Genomic DNA, 19544 nt, shown 5'->3' on the forward strand with positions numbered 1-19544 from the left:
CTGCACTCAATATGCCAACAAATTTGGAAAACTCAGCAGTGGCCACAGGACTGGAAAAGGTCAGTTTTCATTCCAGTCCCAAAGAAAGGCAATGCCAAAGAATGCTCAAACCACCACACAATTGCACTCATCTCACATGCTAGTAAAGTAATGCTCACAATTCTCCAAGCCAGGCTTCAGCAATACGTGAACCGCGAACTTCCAGATGTTCAAGCTGGTTTTAGAAAAGCCAGAGGAACCAGAAATCAAATTGCCAACATCCTTTGGATCATGGAAAAAGCAAGAGAGTTCCAGAAAAATATCTATTTCTGCTCTATTCACTATGCCATAGCCTTTGACTGTGTGGATCACAATAAACTGTGGAAAATTCTGAAAGAGATGGGAATACCAGACCACCTGACCTGCCTCTTGAGAAATCCGTATGCAGGTCAGGAAGCAAGTTAGAACTGGACATGGAACAACAGACTAGTTCCAAATAGGAAAAGGAGTACGTCAAGGCTGTATATTGTCACCCTGCTTATTTAACTTCTATGCAGAGTATATCATGAGAAATGCTGGGCTGGAAGAAGTACAAGCTGGGATGAAGATTGCCAGGAGAAATATCAATAACCTCAGATATGCAGATGACATCCTTATGGCAGAAAGTGAAGAGAAACTAAAAAGCCTCTTGATGAAAGTGAAAGAGGAGAGTGAAAAAGTTGGCTTAAAGCTCAACATTCAGAAAACGAAGATCATGGCATCTGGTCCCATCACTTCATGGGAAATAGATGGGGAAACAGTGGAAACAGTGTCAGACTTTACACTGCAGATGGTGACTGCAGCCATGAAATTAAAAGATGCTTACTCCTTGGAAGAAAAGTTATGACCAACCTAGATAGCATATTGAAAACCAGAGACATTACTTTGCCAACAAAGGTCCGTCTAGTCAAGGCTATGGTTTTTCCAGTGGTCATGGATGGATGTGAGAGTTGGACTATAAGGAAGACTGAGTGCCGAAGAATCGATGCTTTTGAAATGTGGTGTTGGAGAAGACTCTTGAGAGTCTCTTGGACTGCAACAAGATCCAACCAGTCCATTCTGAAGGAGATCTACCCTGGGATTTCTTTGGAAAGAATGATGCTAAAGCTAAAACTCCAGTACTTTGGCCACCTCATGCGAAGAGATAACTCATTGGAAAAGACTCTGATGCTGGGAGAGATTGGGGGCAGGAGGAGAAGGGGACGACTGAGGATGAGATGACTGGATGGCATTACTGATTTGATGGACGTCAGTCTGAGTGAACTCCGGGAGTTGGTGATGGACTGGGAGGCCTGGCGTGCTGCAATTCATGAGGTCACAAAGAGTCAGACACAACTGAGCAACTGAACTGAACTGAACTGATGGCTCTCTGAAGTCAATTATTTCAGTTGCCTAAAGTTAAATCTTAGGCAAAGGTCAAGCAGTACTTACTGCTTTTGGAACCAATCTCAGACTTTTGGGAATAGGCAATCTATATGTTAAAAATAATTATTTAAATATCTCTGAACATCTTTTTTTCCCTGTACTCAAATTATAATCTAGTTAGGAAAACATTAAATAACAAGATAAAAACATTATTATAAATTTAAATAATAGTTCAATACGATAGAAAAGATAGCACAAGCCAGTAGGAGGCAACACAGCCTTTAGGAGTTAAGGGAGAAATTATTTCAGGCTATTGTCATCAGAAAAAACTTTATATATTATAAAGGAAATAAACAAACAAGTTGAGCTATATGTTAAAAAGAAGTGAATTGAAAGGAAAAGGAAATTTATTACATTAAGAGTTGACAAAAGTGTGAAGGCTACAAGGCACCTGCATAATATCAGATGAAAGGGAGCAAACGAATTTAGTTGTAACAGTATGGTTAAGAGCATAGATCCTGAAGGCAGACTCTGATCTTGTCTCTGCCCTTGACTGGTTTCACAACTCTGTACAAGTTATGGAACCTCTTTATGCTCCAATTTCCTTTAAAAATGTGGGCAAAACCATGAAAAAAACTTTCCACTGTGATTATATCAGTTACATGAGTTAATGTATGTAAAGCTTTCAGATAGTATCTAGCACAAAGGGCTCCAAAAATAATTTAAAAGAAGAGCTCACACAGATTCATGAACTAACTGAACCCAAGGCTAGTCTAATAACATAAATGAGTGAAGCAGGCAGACTTTAGAAATACACTGTTTGCCATTAAATACATAGGAACTGTCTTCATTTCAAAAAAATTAAGCATTCTCTTCCATTTTTCTTAAAACACACATTCCTATTCCTTCTAGCTTTTCCCCCCACTTCTAAAACAGATATAAGTTTAAGAAATAATTTTCATTTAAGTCCGTTATAAGATAAAGACATTAGTATGAGCACAATGATGAATGACAACAGATACTCAGTCATACTGCAGGCAATCATAGAAAGCAGTAGGAACCCTAGAGAACCTGAAAGTATAGTTGCACCTAAAGAAGGCCATTGATAGTCTCAGCTACTGCTGTCAAAAGATACTGTGGTCTAATGTTTTCAGGTGTTGTCAATTTTCAAAAGAAGCTGAAAATTCAGAATCCTGTAAAAGCTGCTGATACTCATATACAATCAATTTTTTAAAATTCTACAATGTTGACTACCAGTGCCCTAGCTAAACAGTTTGACTGCTATATTTGACTCATGTTCTGCCAGTCTGCCATCTCTGCTTTAGTGCATAGTAACTAGAACAGTAAACTTAACTATATCCAATTGAAAGTGTTTGGGGACTTCCCTGGTGGCATAGTGGATGGGTCTCCACCTGCCAGTGCAGGAGACACAGGTTCGATACCTGGTACGGGAGGATTCCACATGCCTCAGAGCAACTAGGCCCATATGCCACAACTACTGAGCCTGTGTGTCACAACTACTGAAGCCCACGTTTCAAATACTGAATCCTGCACACCTAGAGCCTGTGCTCTCCAACAAGAAAAACCACCACAATGAATAGTCCAAGCACTGCAACAAAGAGGAGATCCCACTCTCCACAACTAAAGAAAGTCTGCACAAAATGCAACAAAGACCCAGTGAAGCCACACACACACACACAAAAAGTGTTTGAACTGGCTGTGTGAATCAATCTTCTTCAGTGGTGCTTTCTAGTGCTTTTTTAGCACAGATCAAAATATTTTTCATCAAAGTTTATTTCTAGAGTTTATATGTATTTTTAGTACACTAAGTGTGCTTCTTTGATTAATTCTCCCTTCCACTCAAATTCCAAGGAACCTTCCAATAGTTGACACACCATTTGTTTGGTCAGTCTCCCTCTGTTCCCATCACTGTCTCTTTCCTTCACTTTTCTCCCTTCTCTCTTTTTTCTTAACACACACATACATACACAAACACACAGGCAGGATAAACCCAAGGAGGAAAACACCGAGACACACAGTAATCAAACGGACAAAAATTAAAGACAGATTAATAAAACAACAAATAACATACTAGGGAACTCCCATCAGGCTACCAACTGATTCCTCAATAGAAACTCTACAACCCAAAAAGGAATGGCATGATATATTTAAAGTGATGAAAGGAAAGAACCTACAACCAAGAACCTACAACCAGCACTCTACCCAGCAAAACTCTCCTTCAGATTTGATGGAGAAATCAAAACTTTACAGACAGGTAACAGTTAAGAGAATTCAGCAACACCAAACCAGCTTTACAACAAACACTAAAGGAATTTCTCTAGGAAGAAAACACAAGAGAAGGAAAAGACCTGCAGAAAGTAATCCCAAAACAACTAGGAAAATGGTAATAGGATCATACACATTGATACATATCTTAAATGTAAATGGATTAAATGCACCAACCAAAAGATATAGACTGGCTGGGTGGATGAAAACATGTGCATGTATACAATTCCATGTATCACATCATTCTGCTTGACCCTCCCAAATTGGATGTAAGTATTTTAAATTGTTAAGTTAATCATGTTTGCATTATGGTTTGCAAGTGCAACTTTTATTTTTTGTCTGGCTATTGATTGTGAAAACTGATATACATCTTTTACTTTTGTGATTATGTAACTATTGCTTACTTAATACTATTGTATCATGATTGGTCAACAGAAAAACAACAGAACTCTATATGACCAAAACTAGGATCTAATAGAAAAATTTGTAATCAATTTTTAAAATCCAGATGCATATCAGAAAAATCTTGAAATTTTCTGAAAAATACAAATGCTCAGTTAGTTCAGTCTTTCAGTCATGTCTGACTCTTTGCAACCACATATACTGCAGCACACCAGCATTCCGTTTGTCATCAACTCCCAGAGCTTGCTCAAATTCATGTCCCTCAAGTTGGTGATGCCATCCAACCATCTCATCCTCTGCCATCTCCTTCTCCTCCTGTCTGCAATCTTTCCCATCATCAGGGTCTTTTCAGTGAGTCAGTTCTTCACATCAAGTGGCCAAAGTATTGGAGCTTCACCTCCAGCATCAGTCCTTCCAATGAATATTCGGGCCTGATATCCTTTAGGAGTGATTGGTTTGATCTCTTTGCTGTCCAAGGGACTCTCAATGGTCTTCTCTAATGCCACAGTTTAAAAGGATCAATTCTTTGACACTCAGCTTTCTTTATGGTCCAACTCTCATATCTATACATGACTACTGGAAAAACTATAGCTTTGACTAGACAGACCTTTGTCAGTGAAGTAATGTCTCTGCTTTTTAATATGCTGTCTAGGTTTGTCATAGCTTTTCTTCCAAGGAACAAGTGTCTCTTAATTTAATGGCTGCAGTCACCATCTGTAGTGATTTGGAGCCCAAGAAGATAGAGTCTGTCACTGTTTCCATTGTTTACCCAGCTATCTGCCATGAAGTGATGGGACTGGATGCCATGATCTTCGTTTTTTGAATGTTGAGTTTTAAGCCAACTTTTTCACTCTCCTCTTTCACACTTCATCAATAGGCTCTTTAGTTCTTCTTCACTTTCTGCCACAAGGCTGGTATCATCTGTATTTCTGAGGTTATTGATATTTTTCCCAGAAACCCTGATTCCACCTTGTGCTTCATCCAGCCAGGCATTATGCATGGGTACTCTGCATATAAGTTAAATAAGCAGGATAACAATGTACAGTCTTGACATACTCCTTTCCCAATCTGGAACCAGTCTATTGTTCCATGTCCTTCTTGGCCTGCATAGAGATTTCTCAGGAGGCAGGTAATGTGGTCTGGTATTCCCATCTCTTTAACAGTTTCCACAGGTTGTTGTGATCCACACAGTCAAAGGCTTTAGCATAGCCAATAAAGCAGAAGTAGATGTTTTCCTAGAACTCTCTTGCTCTATGATCCAAAGGATCTGGCAATTTGATCTCTGGTTCCTCTGCCTTTTCTAAATCCAGCTTGAACATCTGGAAGGTCTTGGTTCACATACTGTTGAAGCCTAGCTTGAAGGATTTTGAGCATGACCTTGTTAGCATGTGAAGTGAGTGCAACTGTGCAGTAGGTTAAACATTCTTGGCATTGCTCTTCTTTGGGATTGGAATGAAAACTGACCATTTACAGTCCTATGGTCACTGCTGAGTTTTCCAAATTTGCTGGCATATGGAGTGCAGCACTTTAACAGCATCATCTTTCAGGATTTGAAATAGCTTAGCTAAAATTCCATCACCTCCACTAGCTTTGTTTGTAGTGATGCTTCCTAAGGCCCGCTTGATTTCATACTCCAAGATGCCTGGCTCTAGGTGACTGATCACACCACCCTGGTTATCTGGATCATTAAGATCTTTTTTGTATACTTCTGTGTATTCTAACCACCTTTGCTTAATATCTTCTGCTTCTGCTAGGTCCATACTGTTTCTGTCCTTTATTGTGCCCATCTTTGCATGAAATATTACCTTTGTATCTCTAATATTCTTAAAAAGATCTCTAGTCTTTCCCATTGTTTTCTTCTATTTCTTTGCATTGATTGCTGAGGAAGGCTTCTTTACCTCTCCTTGCTATTCTTTGGAACTCTGCATTCAGATGAGTATTTATTTCCTTTTCTCCTTTGCCTTTAGTATTTTCAAAATTATAGGAACACTTTAAACTGTTGGATCAAATCACCATTTTCAGTTGCTGAAAGTGAAAAATATTTTAAATGGCTGTGAAAAAAAAAATCAGGCAAATTTAATCTTTAGTGCACAAAATCAGGCTATCTGTTTTTATGGTTCATTTAGGACAGGTTACAAACTCATTTAAATGCTCATTTCTCTGAATTTTTAAAAAATGAGTCAAAAAAAGTCTCCAACCAGGGCAGCACTAATAAGTTCAGAATTCAGCAGTATTTTAAGTGACAATATAGGTAAATTTTAGCAGAATGATGCTTCCACCTCAAAAGGCTGAGGATTTATTCCTGCCAAGAGTTAATAACGCATTTCATTTACATTAGATTCAATAAAAAAAAAAAAAAACTCAGGGTCATTATATAAAACAACTGGCATTCTTAAAAGTGTAAATGTCAACAAGACAAAGAAAAGTTGAAAAACTGCTTCAAATTAAAGAAGGCTAAAGAGAATTGACAACTAAATGTAATGCAGGATCATGGATCAAATCCTAGATGAGATGGAAAACTTACCATGAGGTACTGACAGACTCTCCTCAACCAAACCTTCGGCAGGTTACTCTGAGCCCAGACCACCAGACCACCTTACCTACCACCAGAGAAATCTGTACGCAGGTCAAGAAGCAACACTTAGAACCAGATATGGAAAAACCGACTGGTTCAAAATTGGGAAAGGAGTACGTCAAGATTGTATATTATCACCTTGCTTATTTAACTTATATGCAGAGTACATCATGCAAAACGCTGGGCTGGAAGAATGAAGCACAAACTGGAATCAAGTTTTACAGGAAAATATCAATAACCTCTGATATGCAGATGACTCCACCCTTATGGCAGAAAGAGAAGAACTAAAGAGCCTCTTGATGAAGTTGAAAGAGGAGAATGAAAAACCTGGCTTAAAATTCAACATTCAAAAAAACTAGGATCATGGCATCTGATCCCATCACTTCATAGCAAATAGATGGGGAAACAATGGAAACAGTGACAGACTTTATTTTCTTGGGCTCCAAAATTACTGCAGATGGTGACTGCAGCCATTAAATTAAAAGACACTTTCTCCTTGAAAAAAAAGTTATGACAAGCCTAGACAGCATATTAAAAAGCAGAGACATTACTTCACCAACAAAGGTCCATATAGTCAAAGCTATAGTTTTTCCAATAGTCATGTATGGGTGTGAGAGTTGGACCATAAAGAAGGATGAGTGCCAAAGAAATGATGCTTTCGAACCGTAGTGTTGGAGAAGACTCTTAAGAGTCCCTTGGACTGCAAGGAGATCAAACCAGTCAATCCTAAAGAAAATCAGTCTTGAATATTCATTGGAAGGACTGATGCTGAAGCTGAAACTACAATACTTTGGCACCTTATGCGAAGCACTGACTCATTGGAAAAGATGCTGATGCTGGGAAAGATTGAAGGCAGGAGGAGAAAGGGACGACAGAGGACCAGATGCACTGACTTGATGCACATGAGTTTGAGCAAGCTCTGGGAGTTGGTGATGGGCAGGGAAGCCTGGCATGCTGCAGTCCATGGGGTCGCAAAGTGCTGGACCTGACTGAGCTACTGAACTAAACTGACTCTGAGCCCAAATAGGCCCTGTCCTTAGGCATGTCTGCTGCTGCTGCTGCTGCTGCTGCTGCTGCTGCTGCTGCTGCTGCTGAGTTGCTTCAGTCGTGTCTGACTCTTAGCGACCCCATGGACTGCAGCCCACCAGGTTCCTCCATCCATGGGATCTTCCAGGCAAGAGTACTGGAGTGGGGTGTCATTGCCTTCTCCTGGGCATGTCTAGTGCCCTATTTTAGCAAGAATCCTGTTAAGTCACAGTTTAGCCACAATCCACTATCCTCCATTATATGATCATCCTTGGTAACTGACCAAATTCCTTACACCTATCTTTCCCCCAGGTGATGTTTGATCACTGTGGCGTGCCTTCAGGAAGAATCCTATTGTAGCCAGAATTCTCCCTTCCTACTGATGTTTCTTGTTAGTAATTTTCCATCCATGCACACTGTCCCACCCTCAACCCCGGGCTCTCTGCCTATAAATCTCCATTTTTCCTTATTACATTTGAAATTGAGTCCACCACTATACTCTCTTCCTTTATTCCAATAGTTCCTGAGTAAAATCTGTTTTTGTTGCTTTAACTACAGTCAAAGTCTGGTTTTCTTTGACAGTAGTATAAAGTGCAACTAGCAAATTTTCAAGATGGACTGTATGAGCATGATAAGAGCATTTGATCAACGTTGGACTTCCTGAATTTGAGGCACACACTGCGGTTTTGTAGAACAAGGGGCTGGAAAAGTTTTTCTGTGACAAGACCAGATAGTATGTATTTCAGGCATAGAAGGCGATCTATAGTCTCTATTACATATTCTCTTTTGTTTTTGTTCTTTACAACACTTTAAAAATGTAAAACCACTTTTAGATCAAGAGCTGTGTAAAAATAAGGGCTGAAGTTGGCTCATGAGCCACAGTTTGCCAACCCCTAATACAGACAATGTTCCTGCTCTTTAAAAATATGCGATGAACCACGTAAAGATAAAAGGTCATCATAGCTGCAACTTCCTCTCAACAACTGAGCAAAAACAATAATAACAATAACACATTAGAGAAAAAATTATGCCAAACTTAGTGCAGACACCTGATCAGCATAGTGTACTACAGCCTAGAACTCCTGAGACTCAAGCAATCCTCCTGCTGCAGAGTCCCAAAGCTGGGATTACAGGTGTGCACCACTACATCAAGCAGAGGATTAAAGCCAGATTTCTATTTCTTCCAAACTCTTTCTTCATATTTCTGTGCAGCATCAGTGGACACAGAGACAAGATTTTGGCAGCAATGAAAACAGACAGCAAAATATTCACAATTGGTAAACCTATGTGAAAGGTGAAGGGAATTCACCATATTATGCTTACAATTTTTCTTTAAATCTGAAATTTTTTCAAAATAAAGAGTTTTTTAAAAAGCCATAGATGTCCCTGGGGAAGCCAGTACATGTGCAAGCCTCAATGTGTAAGCCTGAGGCATGGTTCTGGTGGCTCAGAAAAGAATGAGACTCTCACAAGGCAAAAGGTATCCTGTCATCTGGGTCATCTCAGTACATACCCATGGGTCCAAAGGTATCTAGATTCTCCTGTCATCACCAGCAAACTCCGACAAGGCAGCATAACTGGCACTGTCATACCATCTGGGTGCTTAAAATCCATGACAATCTTGAAATACAGACAAAAGCATAAAGATCAATCAACCCAAAAAGTCATATACTCCAAAAATAAGAGTAATTCATTGATTCTATCTTTTTAAGCTAATAGAGATTAAAACATGGTAATGCTTAGAGGAGCGCATAGCACACTGGCTCTCAAACTTCAGTGCACATAAGAATCAACTGAATGACTAAAAGTAGGTCTACAGTAAGCCTCAGGAATCTGCATTTCTAACAATTACCTAAGGAAATTGTGATGCAGGTGGTCAGAGAAGCATTCATACTATGAAAAACATTAGTAGTCAAATTCAAGGACTTAGAACCTGAAACATTTATATCTTGGCTTTTTCACTTACTGGCCATATGATTCAGGACAACTCATTTAACACCTCTGTGTCCAGTTTCCTCAACTCTTATAGGATTGTCATAGTATCTGGTACATTGTAAACACAAAAACAGTAGATAATATTATTCATGTGCAGGCATGCAAAGTCACTTCAGTCATGTCCAACTTTTTGTGACTCTCTGGACTGCAGCCTACCAGGTTCCTTTGTCCATGGGATTCTCCAGGCAAGAATACTGCAGTGGGTTGCCATGCCTTTCTCCAGAGGATCTTCCTGACCTAGGAACTGAACCTGCATCTCTTATATCTCCTGCACTGGCAGGTGGGTTCTTTATCACTAGTGCCATGTGGGAAGCCTATTTTAGAATATTAACAATTTAAAGAGAAGTAACTATTAGATGCAGGTTTTCATATAATTCATTTTTCCTTTAAAGTGACACATTTTAGACTTAAATATTTTCTTATTTATTCATTTATTTATTTGGCTGCACTGGGTCTTGGTTGCAGCACATGGAACCTAGTTTTCTGACCAGGGATTGAACCTGGGCCTCTTGAATTTGGAGCACCATCTTAGCCATGGGACCACAAGGGAAATCTCCAAATGTGAATTTTAAAAAGGCACATCAAAGGGCTAAAAAAAATTTAAGCAAACAAATCAATCCATGTGAAAAATAAATATGCCAACTAAGTATCAGTGGGATGAACATTATTTAGCATAATACCTTCATCAAAGGTAAATTTAGGACAGCACCAGGCACCAAAGCAAGCATTCAGTAACTAATACCTATTAATAATAATAATGATATTGGGTAAAACAGATGATATACATGAAAATTCTTCATAAATTATATAGAATTATATTGATCCTTATTGCAAAATTCAGACTTAAATTGAAGAAAACAGGGAAAACCACCAGGCCATTCAGGTATGACCTAAGTCAAATACCTTATGACTATACAGTAGAAGTGACAAATAGATTCAAGGGATTAGACCTGGTAAACAGAGTGCCTGAAAAACTATGGATGGAGGTTCGTAACACTGTACAGCAGTAACCAACCCCAAGAAAAAGAAATGCAAAAAGCAAAAATGGTTGTCTAAGGAGGCCTTACAAATAGCTGAGAAAAGTAGAGAAATGAAAGACAAAAGAGAAAAGGAAAGATACACCCATCTGAATGAAGTGTTTCAAAGAATAGCACACAGAGATAAGAAAGCCTTTTTAAGTGATCAGTGCAAAGAAACAGGGGAAAACAATGGAATGGGAAAGACTAGAGATCTTTTCAAGAAAATTAGAGATACAAAGGTAACATTTCATGCAAAGATGGGCACAATAAAGGACAAAAATGGTATGGATCTAATAGAAGCAGAAGATATTGAGATGAGGTAGCAAGAAAACACAGAAGAACTATACAAGAAAGTCTTAATGACCCAGATAACCACGATGGTTTGATCAATCACCAACAGCCAGACATCCTGGAGCATGAAGTCAAGCAGTCCTTAGGAAGCATCACTACAAACAAAGCTAGGGGAGGTGATGGAATTCCAGTTGAGCTATTTCAAATCCTAAAAGATGATACTGTTAAAGTGCTGCCCTCCATATACCAACAAATTTGGAAAACTCAGCAGTGGCCACAGGACTGGAAAAGGTCAGTTTTCATTCTAATCCCAAAGAAGAGCTTGCCCTTCTGCACAGTTGCACTCACTTCATATGCTAGCAAGATCATGCTCAAAATCCTTCAAGCTAGGCTTCAACAGTATGTGAACCAAGAACTTCCAGATGTACACGCTGGATTTAGAAAAGGCAGAGGAACCAGAGATCAAATTGCCAACAACCACTGGATCATAGAAAAAGCAAGGGAATTTCAGGAAAACATCTACTTCTGCTTCACTGACTATGCTAAAGCCTTTGACTTTCCACAACAACATGTGGAAAATTCTTAAAGAGATGGGAAAACCAGACCATCCTACCGGCCTCCTGTGAAACCTGTATGCGGGTCAAGAAGCAACAGTTAGAACCAACTGGACATGGAAAAACGAACTGGTTCCAAATTGGGAAAGGAGTATGTCAAGGCTGTATACTGTCACCAGCTTATTTAACTTCTATGCAGAGTACATCATGCAAAATGCTGGGCTGGATGAAGCATAAGTTGGAATCAAGAGTTCTGGGAGGAATATCAATAACTTCAGATATGCTGATGACACCACCCTAATGGCAGAAAGTGAAGAAAAGTTAATGAGCCTCTTGATGAAGTGTGAAAGAGGAGAGTGAGAAAGCTGGCTTAAAATTCAACATTCAAAAATCTAAGATCTAAAAGAAAAACAGAAAACGAAGATCATGGCATCCAGTCCCATCGCTTCATGGCAAGCAGATAGGGAAAAAATGAAAACAGTGACAGAATTTACTTTCTTGGGCTCCAAAATCACTGAAGACAGTGATCACTATCATGAAATTAAAAGACACTTGGCTCCTTGAAAGAAAAGTTATGACCAACCTAGACAGCATATTAAAGAACAGAGTCATCACTTTGCCAACAAAGGTCCATACAGTCAAAGCTATGGTTTTTCCAGTAGTCATGTATGGATGTCAGAGTTGAACCATAAGGAAGGCTGAGTGCCAAAGAATCAATGCTTTTGAATCTGTGGTGCTGAGAAGACTCCTGAGAGTCCCTTGGACAACAAAGAGATCAAACCACTCAATCCTAAAGGAAATCAGTCCTGAGTATTTACTGGAAGGACTGATGCTGAAGCTGAAGCTCCAACACTTTGACCACTTGATGAAAAGAGCCAACTTATTGGAAAAGACATTGACACTGGAAAAGATTGAAGGCAGGAAGAGAAGGGGGTGACAGAGGATGAGACAGTTGGATAGCATCACTGACTCAAAGGACATGAGTCTGAGCAAACTCCAGGAAATAGTGAAGGACAGGGAACTCTGGCATGTTAGTCCATGGGGTTGCAAAGAGTCGTAAATGAGTGAGCGACTGAACAACAATAATACTGGTCTAAAAAACTCTGTCTTTTTCACTTTCTAATATGCCCTTTCAAACTAAGTATGGAAAATAAAGTATGATGATAGACTTAGTTTTCCAATTACCTGTTCCAAATGATGACACATAATTCCAAACAGTCCACAAAGCATTCTCCACACTCCAAAAGCATTCTATTTTAAAAACACTGTAGATAAATTATGTTTTGGACATGAAACGTACTAAAACCTGCAACTTCCCTGAAATGTATAACTAAAAGAAGATGGGCCAATAGACTGAGGATCAATAGATGAACAGACATTTAATAAAGGAGATATATTAAAATGTTAAATGTAGTATCTAGGTGGTGAATTTAAACAGATTTACTGTATAATATGATCAACTTTTCTGTCTAAAAAATTTCATTATTAAATGTTGAAAAAAGGGGAGAAAGTACCACTGTAGCCCATTTTTAAGCAAACATACATATAGGCTTTAATTTTCTGAATAAACACTAAGGTCCACAAAAAAGAAACAATAATAGATTATTATTAATTTGGCTCAGTGGTAAAGAATCTACCTGCAATGCAGGAGACACAGGAGATGTAGGTTCCATCCCTGGGTCGAATCCCTGGGTTGGGAGGATCCCTGGAGGAGGAAATGGAAACCAACTCCAGTATTCTTGCCTGAAAAACCCCTAGAGAGGAGCCTGGAGGGCTACAGTCCAAATGGTCGCAAAGAGTCAGACACAACTGAGCACACACAAACATTAATTCCTTCATTAGAGATGATCAGCTATGACTCAAAGGAATGAAATCAGTCTGGGTGAAAACGCTTGATGGGAAACTATCATCAAGTACTAGACTCAGACTCTACAGTGTTATCACTTCAGTTCAATCGCTCAGTTACGTCTGACTCTGCAAACCCAAGGACTGAAGAACCCCAGGCCTCCCTGTCCATCACCAACTCCCAGAGCTGGCTCAAACTCATGTCCATCGAGTCAGTGATGCCATCCAACCATTTCATCCTCTATCGACCCCTTCTCCTCCTGCCCTCAATCTTTCCCAGCATCAGGGTCTTTTCAAATGAGTCAGTTCTTCGCATCAGGTGGCCAAAGTATTGGAGTTTCAGCTTCAGCATCATCCTTCCAACGAATATTCAGGACTGATTTGCCTTAGAACTTACTGGTTTGATCTCCTTGCAGTCCAAGGGACTCTCAAGAGTCTTCTCCAACACGAGAGTTCAAAAGCATCAATTCTTATGCACTCTGCTTTCTTTATAGTCCAACTTTCACATCCATACATGACAACAGGAGAAACCATAGCTTTGACTAGATGGACCTTTCTTGGCAAACTAATCTCTGCTTTCTAATATGCTGTCTACATTGGTCATAGTTTTTCTTCCAAGGAACAAGTATCTTTTAATTTGATGGCTACAGTAACCATCTGCAGTGATTTTGGAGCCCCCAAAATTAAGTCTGCCGCTGTTTCCATTGTTTCCCCATCTATTTGCCATGAAGAGATGGGACTGGATGCCATGATCTTAGTTTTCTGAATGCTGAGCATTAAGTCGGGTTTTTCACTCTCCTCTTTCATTTTCATCAAGAGACTCTTTAGTTCTTCTTCTCTTTCTGCCATAAGGGTGGTGTTATCTGTGTATGAGGTTACTGATATTTCTCCCAGCAATCGTGATTCCAGCTTGTGCTACATCCAGCCAGGCATTTCCCATGATGCACTCTGCATAGAAGTTAAATAATAAGGAAGGTGACAAAATACAGCATTGACATGCTCCTTTCTCAATTTGGAACCAGTCTCTTGTTCCATTTCCAGTTCTAATTGTTGCTTCTTGAACTGCATACATATTTCTCAGGAGGCAAGTAAGGTGGTCTGGTATTCCTGTCTCTTGAAGAATTTTCCACAGTTTGTTGTAAACCACACAGTCAAAGCCTTGGGCGTAGTCAATAAAGGAGTAGATTTTTTCTGGAACTCTCTTGCTTTTGTGATGATCTAACAGAAGTTCACAATTTGATCTCTGGTTCCTCTGCCTTTTCTAAATCCAGCCTGAACATACAGGAGTTCACGGTTCACATACTGTTGAAGCCTGGCTGGAAGAATTTTGAGCATTACTCTCTCACTAGCGTGTGAGATGAGTCCAATTGTACAGTAGTTTGAACATTCTTTGGCATTGCCTTTCTTTGGGATTGGAATGAAAACTGACCTTTTCCAGTCCTGTGGCCACTGCTGAGTTTTCCAAATTTACTGATATTGAGTGCAGCACTTTCACAGCATCGTCTTTTAGGATATGAAATAGCTCAACTGAGATTCCATCACCTCCACTAGCTTTGTTTGTAGTGATGCTTCCTAAGGCCCATTTGACTTCACATTTCAGGATGTCTGGCTCTAGGTGAGTGATCATATCATCCTGGTTATCTGGGTCATGAAGAGCTTTTTGAATAGTTTTCTGTGTATTCTTGCCACCTCTTCTCTTAATATCTTCTGCTTCTGTTAGGTCCATACCATTTCTGTCCTTTATTGAACCCATCTTTGCATGAAACTTTCCCTTGGTATCTCTAATTTTCTTGAAGAGATCTCTAGTCTTTCCCATTCTATTGTTTTGCTCTATTTCTTTGCATTGATCACTGAGGAAGGCTTTCTTGTCTCTCCTTCCTGTTCTTTGGAACTCTGCATTCAAATGGGTATATCTTTCCTTTTCTCCTTTGATTTTGCTTCTCTTCTTTTCTCAGCTATTTGTAAGGCTTCCTCGGACAACCCTTTTGCCTTTTTGCATTTCTTTTTCTTGGGGATGGTCTTGATCACTGCCTCCTGTACAATGTCATGAACCTCCATCCATAGTTCTTCAAGCACTCTACCAGGTCTAATCCCTTTAACCTAGTTATCACTTCCACTGTATAATCATAAGGGATTTAATTTAGGTCATACCTGAATGATGTAGTGGTTTTCCATACTTTCTTCAAGTCTGAACTTTGCAATAAGGAGTTCATGATCTGAGTCACAGTCAGCTCCCATTCTTGTTTTTGCTGACTATAGAGCTTCTCCATCTTTGGCTGCAAAGAATATAATCAATCTGATTTCAGTATTGACCACCTGGTGATGTCCATGTGTAAAGTCGTCTCTTGTGTTGTTGGAAGAGAGCGTTTGCTATGACCAGTGTGTTCTCTTGTCAAAACTCTGTTAGCCTTTGTCCTGCTTCATTTTGTACTCCAAGGCCAAACATGCCTGTTACTCCAGGTATCTACTGACTTCCTCCTTTTGCATTCCAGTCTCCTCTAATGAAAAGAAGATCTTTTTTGGTTGTTAGTTCTAGAAGGTATTGTAGGTCTTCACAGAACCATTCAACTTCAGCTTCTTCAGCACTACCGGTTGGGGCATGGACTTGGATTACTGTGATATTGAATGGTTTGCCTTGGAAACGAACAGAGATCATTCAGTTGTTTTTGAGATTGCACCCACGTACTGCATTTCAGACTCATTTGTTGACTATGAGGCTATTCCATTTCTTCTAAGGGATTCTTCTGAGTTAAATTCATCCATTCCAGTCCATTTGAATTCACTGATTCCTAAAGTCAATGTTCACTCTTGCCAACTCCTGTCTGACCTCTTGTAATTTACCTTGATTCATGGACCTAACACTCCAGGTTCCTATGCAATATTGTTTTTTACATCATCAGACTTTACTTCCATCACCAGTCACATCCACAACTGGGTGCTGTTTTTGCTTTGGCTCCATCTCTTTGTTCTTTCTGGAGTTATTTCTCCAGTAACATATTGGGCACCTACCAACCTGGGGAGCTAATCTTTCAGTGTCTTGTCTTTTTGCCTTTTCATACTTTTCATGGGGTTTTCAAGGCAAGAATACTGAAGCGGTTTGCCATTGCCTTCTCCAGTGGACCATGTTTTGTCAAAACTCTCTACCATGAACTGTCTGTCTTAGATGGCCCTATAGGGCACTGCTCATAGTTTCACTGAGTTAGACAAGGCTGTGGTCCATGTGATCAGTTTGATTAGTTTTCTGTGATTCTGGTTTTCATTCTGTCAGCCACCTGATGGATAAGGATAAGAGGCTTATCAAAGCTTCCTGATCAGAGAGACTGACTGTGGGGGAAACAGGGCAGGGCCATGCTCAGTAAATCTTTAAGCCGATTTTCTGTTGATGGGCGGGGCTGTGTTCCCTCCCTGTCATGGTCTCAATAGGGAGGGAATATTATAAAATCTATAATATTTTCCTGAAAACACTGCTTGTTAAAGAACAACAACAACAACAAAGACTTTTTTTTTTTTTAGTTTTTTATTTTTTAAATTTTAAAATCTTTAATTCTTACATGCATTCCCAAACATGAACCCCCCTCCCACCTCCCTCCCCATAACATCTTTCTGGGTCATCCCCATGCACCAGCCCCGAGCATGCTGCATCCTGCATCAGACTTTTTCAAATGTTTATTAAGGATTCACAATCAACAATCCTTGCCAGCAACTGCTGACTCATTCTGCCCTATAACAGCTTTGCTCCACTGGAAATTTTTCCAATTATTCTTTTTGGTTTTACATACTTTATTTTCTGAGTCAATAAAGATCAAGTTCGCAGCAAGCTCATGATGAGACAGGAAGAAACGCAACAGGACACAATCACTGTAACAATGACACAGCCATTGAGGATACAACAAAACTGGTTATAACCAATGTGGCCCAAGATGGCTGAAGATTCGAATTACAAAAGCACTTGAGCCTTATTATACTTTTATTGCAATGCATTAGCATGCTAAATGACACATTCTCAGACACCATGACAGGCCCCAGGCTGACCATAAAAGGACAAAAAGTGGGCTGTGGCCCACTTCCTAGAAACTTCTGCCCCTTCTCTCAAACAGTTACAATAGTCCTCCTACTTCTTAGCATTTGTAATTACCCAGCCCATAAACTAAACACCCCACAGCCTGAAATCTGGTTCTCGCCTTCTGAGACTGACCACATTCTGTCTATGGAATGTATATCTCTCTAAAAGATCTTTTACTTTACTATGGCTTACTCTAGAATTCTTTTCCACATGAAGCCAAGAATCCTCACTTGGCAGCCATCCCAGGAACTCACCCAAGACCTGGGACATGACTATTCTCTCACACCCGCTTCTCCTGCAACAATGGGGCAAGATTAAAGATAATATTTAGTTCAAAAAAAAACAAAAAACCCTAGACATTCTGCTCTTATAAAACCTTTAACACAACCAAATACAACAGAAAGGAAACTGCAGACATAGTTATCAAGTATTTACTGAAGTAAAGATAAGATGTGAGAAATGAAATATTTCCTGCTGAATCAGTAAACAAGGATGTCACAGTCATCAGCAATTGCAGTGACTCATTGGAAAAGACCCTGATGCTGGAAAGATTGAAGTCAAAAGAAGGGGATGACAAAGGATGAGGTGGTTATAAAGCATCACCAACTCAATGGACATGAATCTGAGTAAACTCTGGGAAATACTGGAGGACAGAGAAACCTGGTGTGCTGCAGTCCATGGGTCACAAAAAGTCAGACATCTCTTAGCAACTGAATAATAACAATGTGGGCTGGTAAGCTCTGGGGGCACTCAGAAAGGAGAAGAAACCTGTGATCTAGCAGCCATCGAACTGCAACCACTCCCTACAATGAGCCCCAAGGAAGTTCAGGATGTGAAAAAACTCAGGACACTGACTCCAGGATAGCAAGATGCATATTACAGGAATGATTTCAGTGAGCCCAGCCACTTGCATCTTCCCATACACAGAAGAGCATTAAATTCCTTAACTTGGGATATCTGGTTTTCTTTTTATTAACAATCTTTTGATGTTCAGACTACTGTCTTTTGCTACAAAACTTCACTCCTCCTTTCACCTCCTCAGACCAATTCTCTCAGGGTTACCTGAGATGCTGTCTCCCAGACTTGAAGTCCTAAAAATTCCCACAGAATAAAACATAACTCTCAACTTATAGGTTGTGAATATTTTTTAAGTTGACAGATGCATAACCGAAAAGTACATGACACTGATCTCCTCCACGCTGGCTAAACAGGAAAATGAAAACATATAACACTACTGGGAGCACTTCTGAGAAAGAAGACAAATTTAATCCTGATCCTTATCGGTTAAAAATAGGCTGAGAACTTTAACCTTTTGAAACTCTTAAGGATATATCAACAAGAGACAATAAGACATAAAGAATGATGTGTGACTCATAGAGAACGGAGAAAACTGAGAGGATATATTTAGCTGGAGAAAATTATTTCATGCCTGAGAATTTAGCAGACTACAAAGCAGCCTGCCAAATATAAATCTTCTGTAGTTGCACTAACTTTTCCATAGGATTCAAACTGCAACTGGGCAGGACCCTATTGGGCTTTCCTGGGACAGACCTCTTCCTGTAGCCTCTGTTTTAGGTCCTCTCAATATACCTAGGTAGTAGTATCTGACACATATTTCCTGAGTTTTTTAGATGCTAAAACCACCACAAAAGGAAGAAATTAACTACTTGATGACTATGAGCATGTAGCTCCCAAACTTCTGGTTCCTAAAGACTGATTATCATCAATCAGAGAACTGTGCAAGAGCTGATCACATACCCTGGGACACTCCCCTCCCTCACCTTGCCTTTTAAAAAGCTTTTCTGATACTCTTTGAAGACTTCAGTGTTTTAGAGCATAAGCCACTCATCCTTGTATTGATGCCTTTAGAAAAAATGCTGCACTCTTCCTCACCACAATACAGTGTCAGCAGATTGGCTTTACCCTTTGCAGGCAAGCAGATACAAATTTGGTTCAGTAACAACCTGTAAGTAAGTTTGCTGGAAGTAAGTTTATTTTAAACAGCACACAGAGGATTCCATATACCTCATCATGGCCATGTCTGCCACATTTGTGAGGCAGAAATTGTTAGGCAGTCACTGTAGGGCCAGGACCTCAGTTCATTT

At 39.7% G+C, this 19544-nt stretch overlaps 1 protein-coding gene across 1 annotated transcript in view; it reads right to left on the reverse strand.

Moving 5' to 3' along the window:
- ALKBH8 (alkB homolog 8, tRNA methyltransferase) overlaps positions 1-19544 on the reverse strand; it is a 137204-nt gene that overhangs the window by 58183 nt on the left and 59477 nt on the right. Inside the window, exon 8 of the mRNA XM_069554941.1 lies at positions 9186-9292. Coding sequence (XP_069411042.1) covers positions 9186-9292 — 107 coding nt within the window. The remainder of the gene's footprint in view (positions 1-9185; positions 9293-19544) is intronic.

Source organism: Ovis canadensis, chromosome 15 (genome assembly GCF_042477335.2).
Source record: "Ovis canadensis isolate MfBH-ARS-UI-01 breed Bighorn chromosome 15, ARS-UI_OviCan_v2, whole genome shotgun sequence".
In the NCBI taxonomy this organism is placed as follows: Eukaryota; Metazoa; Chordata; class Mammalia; order Artiodactyla; family Bovidae; genus Ovis; species Ovis canadensis.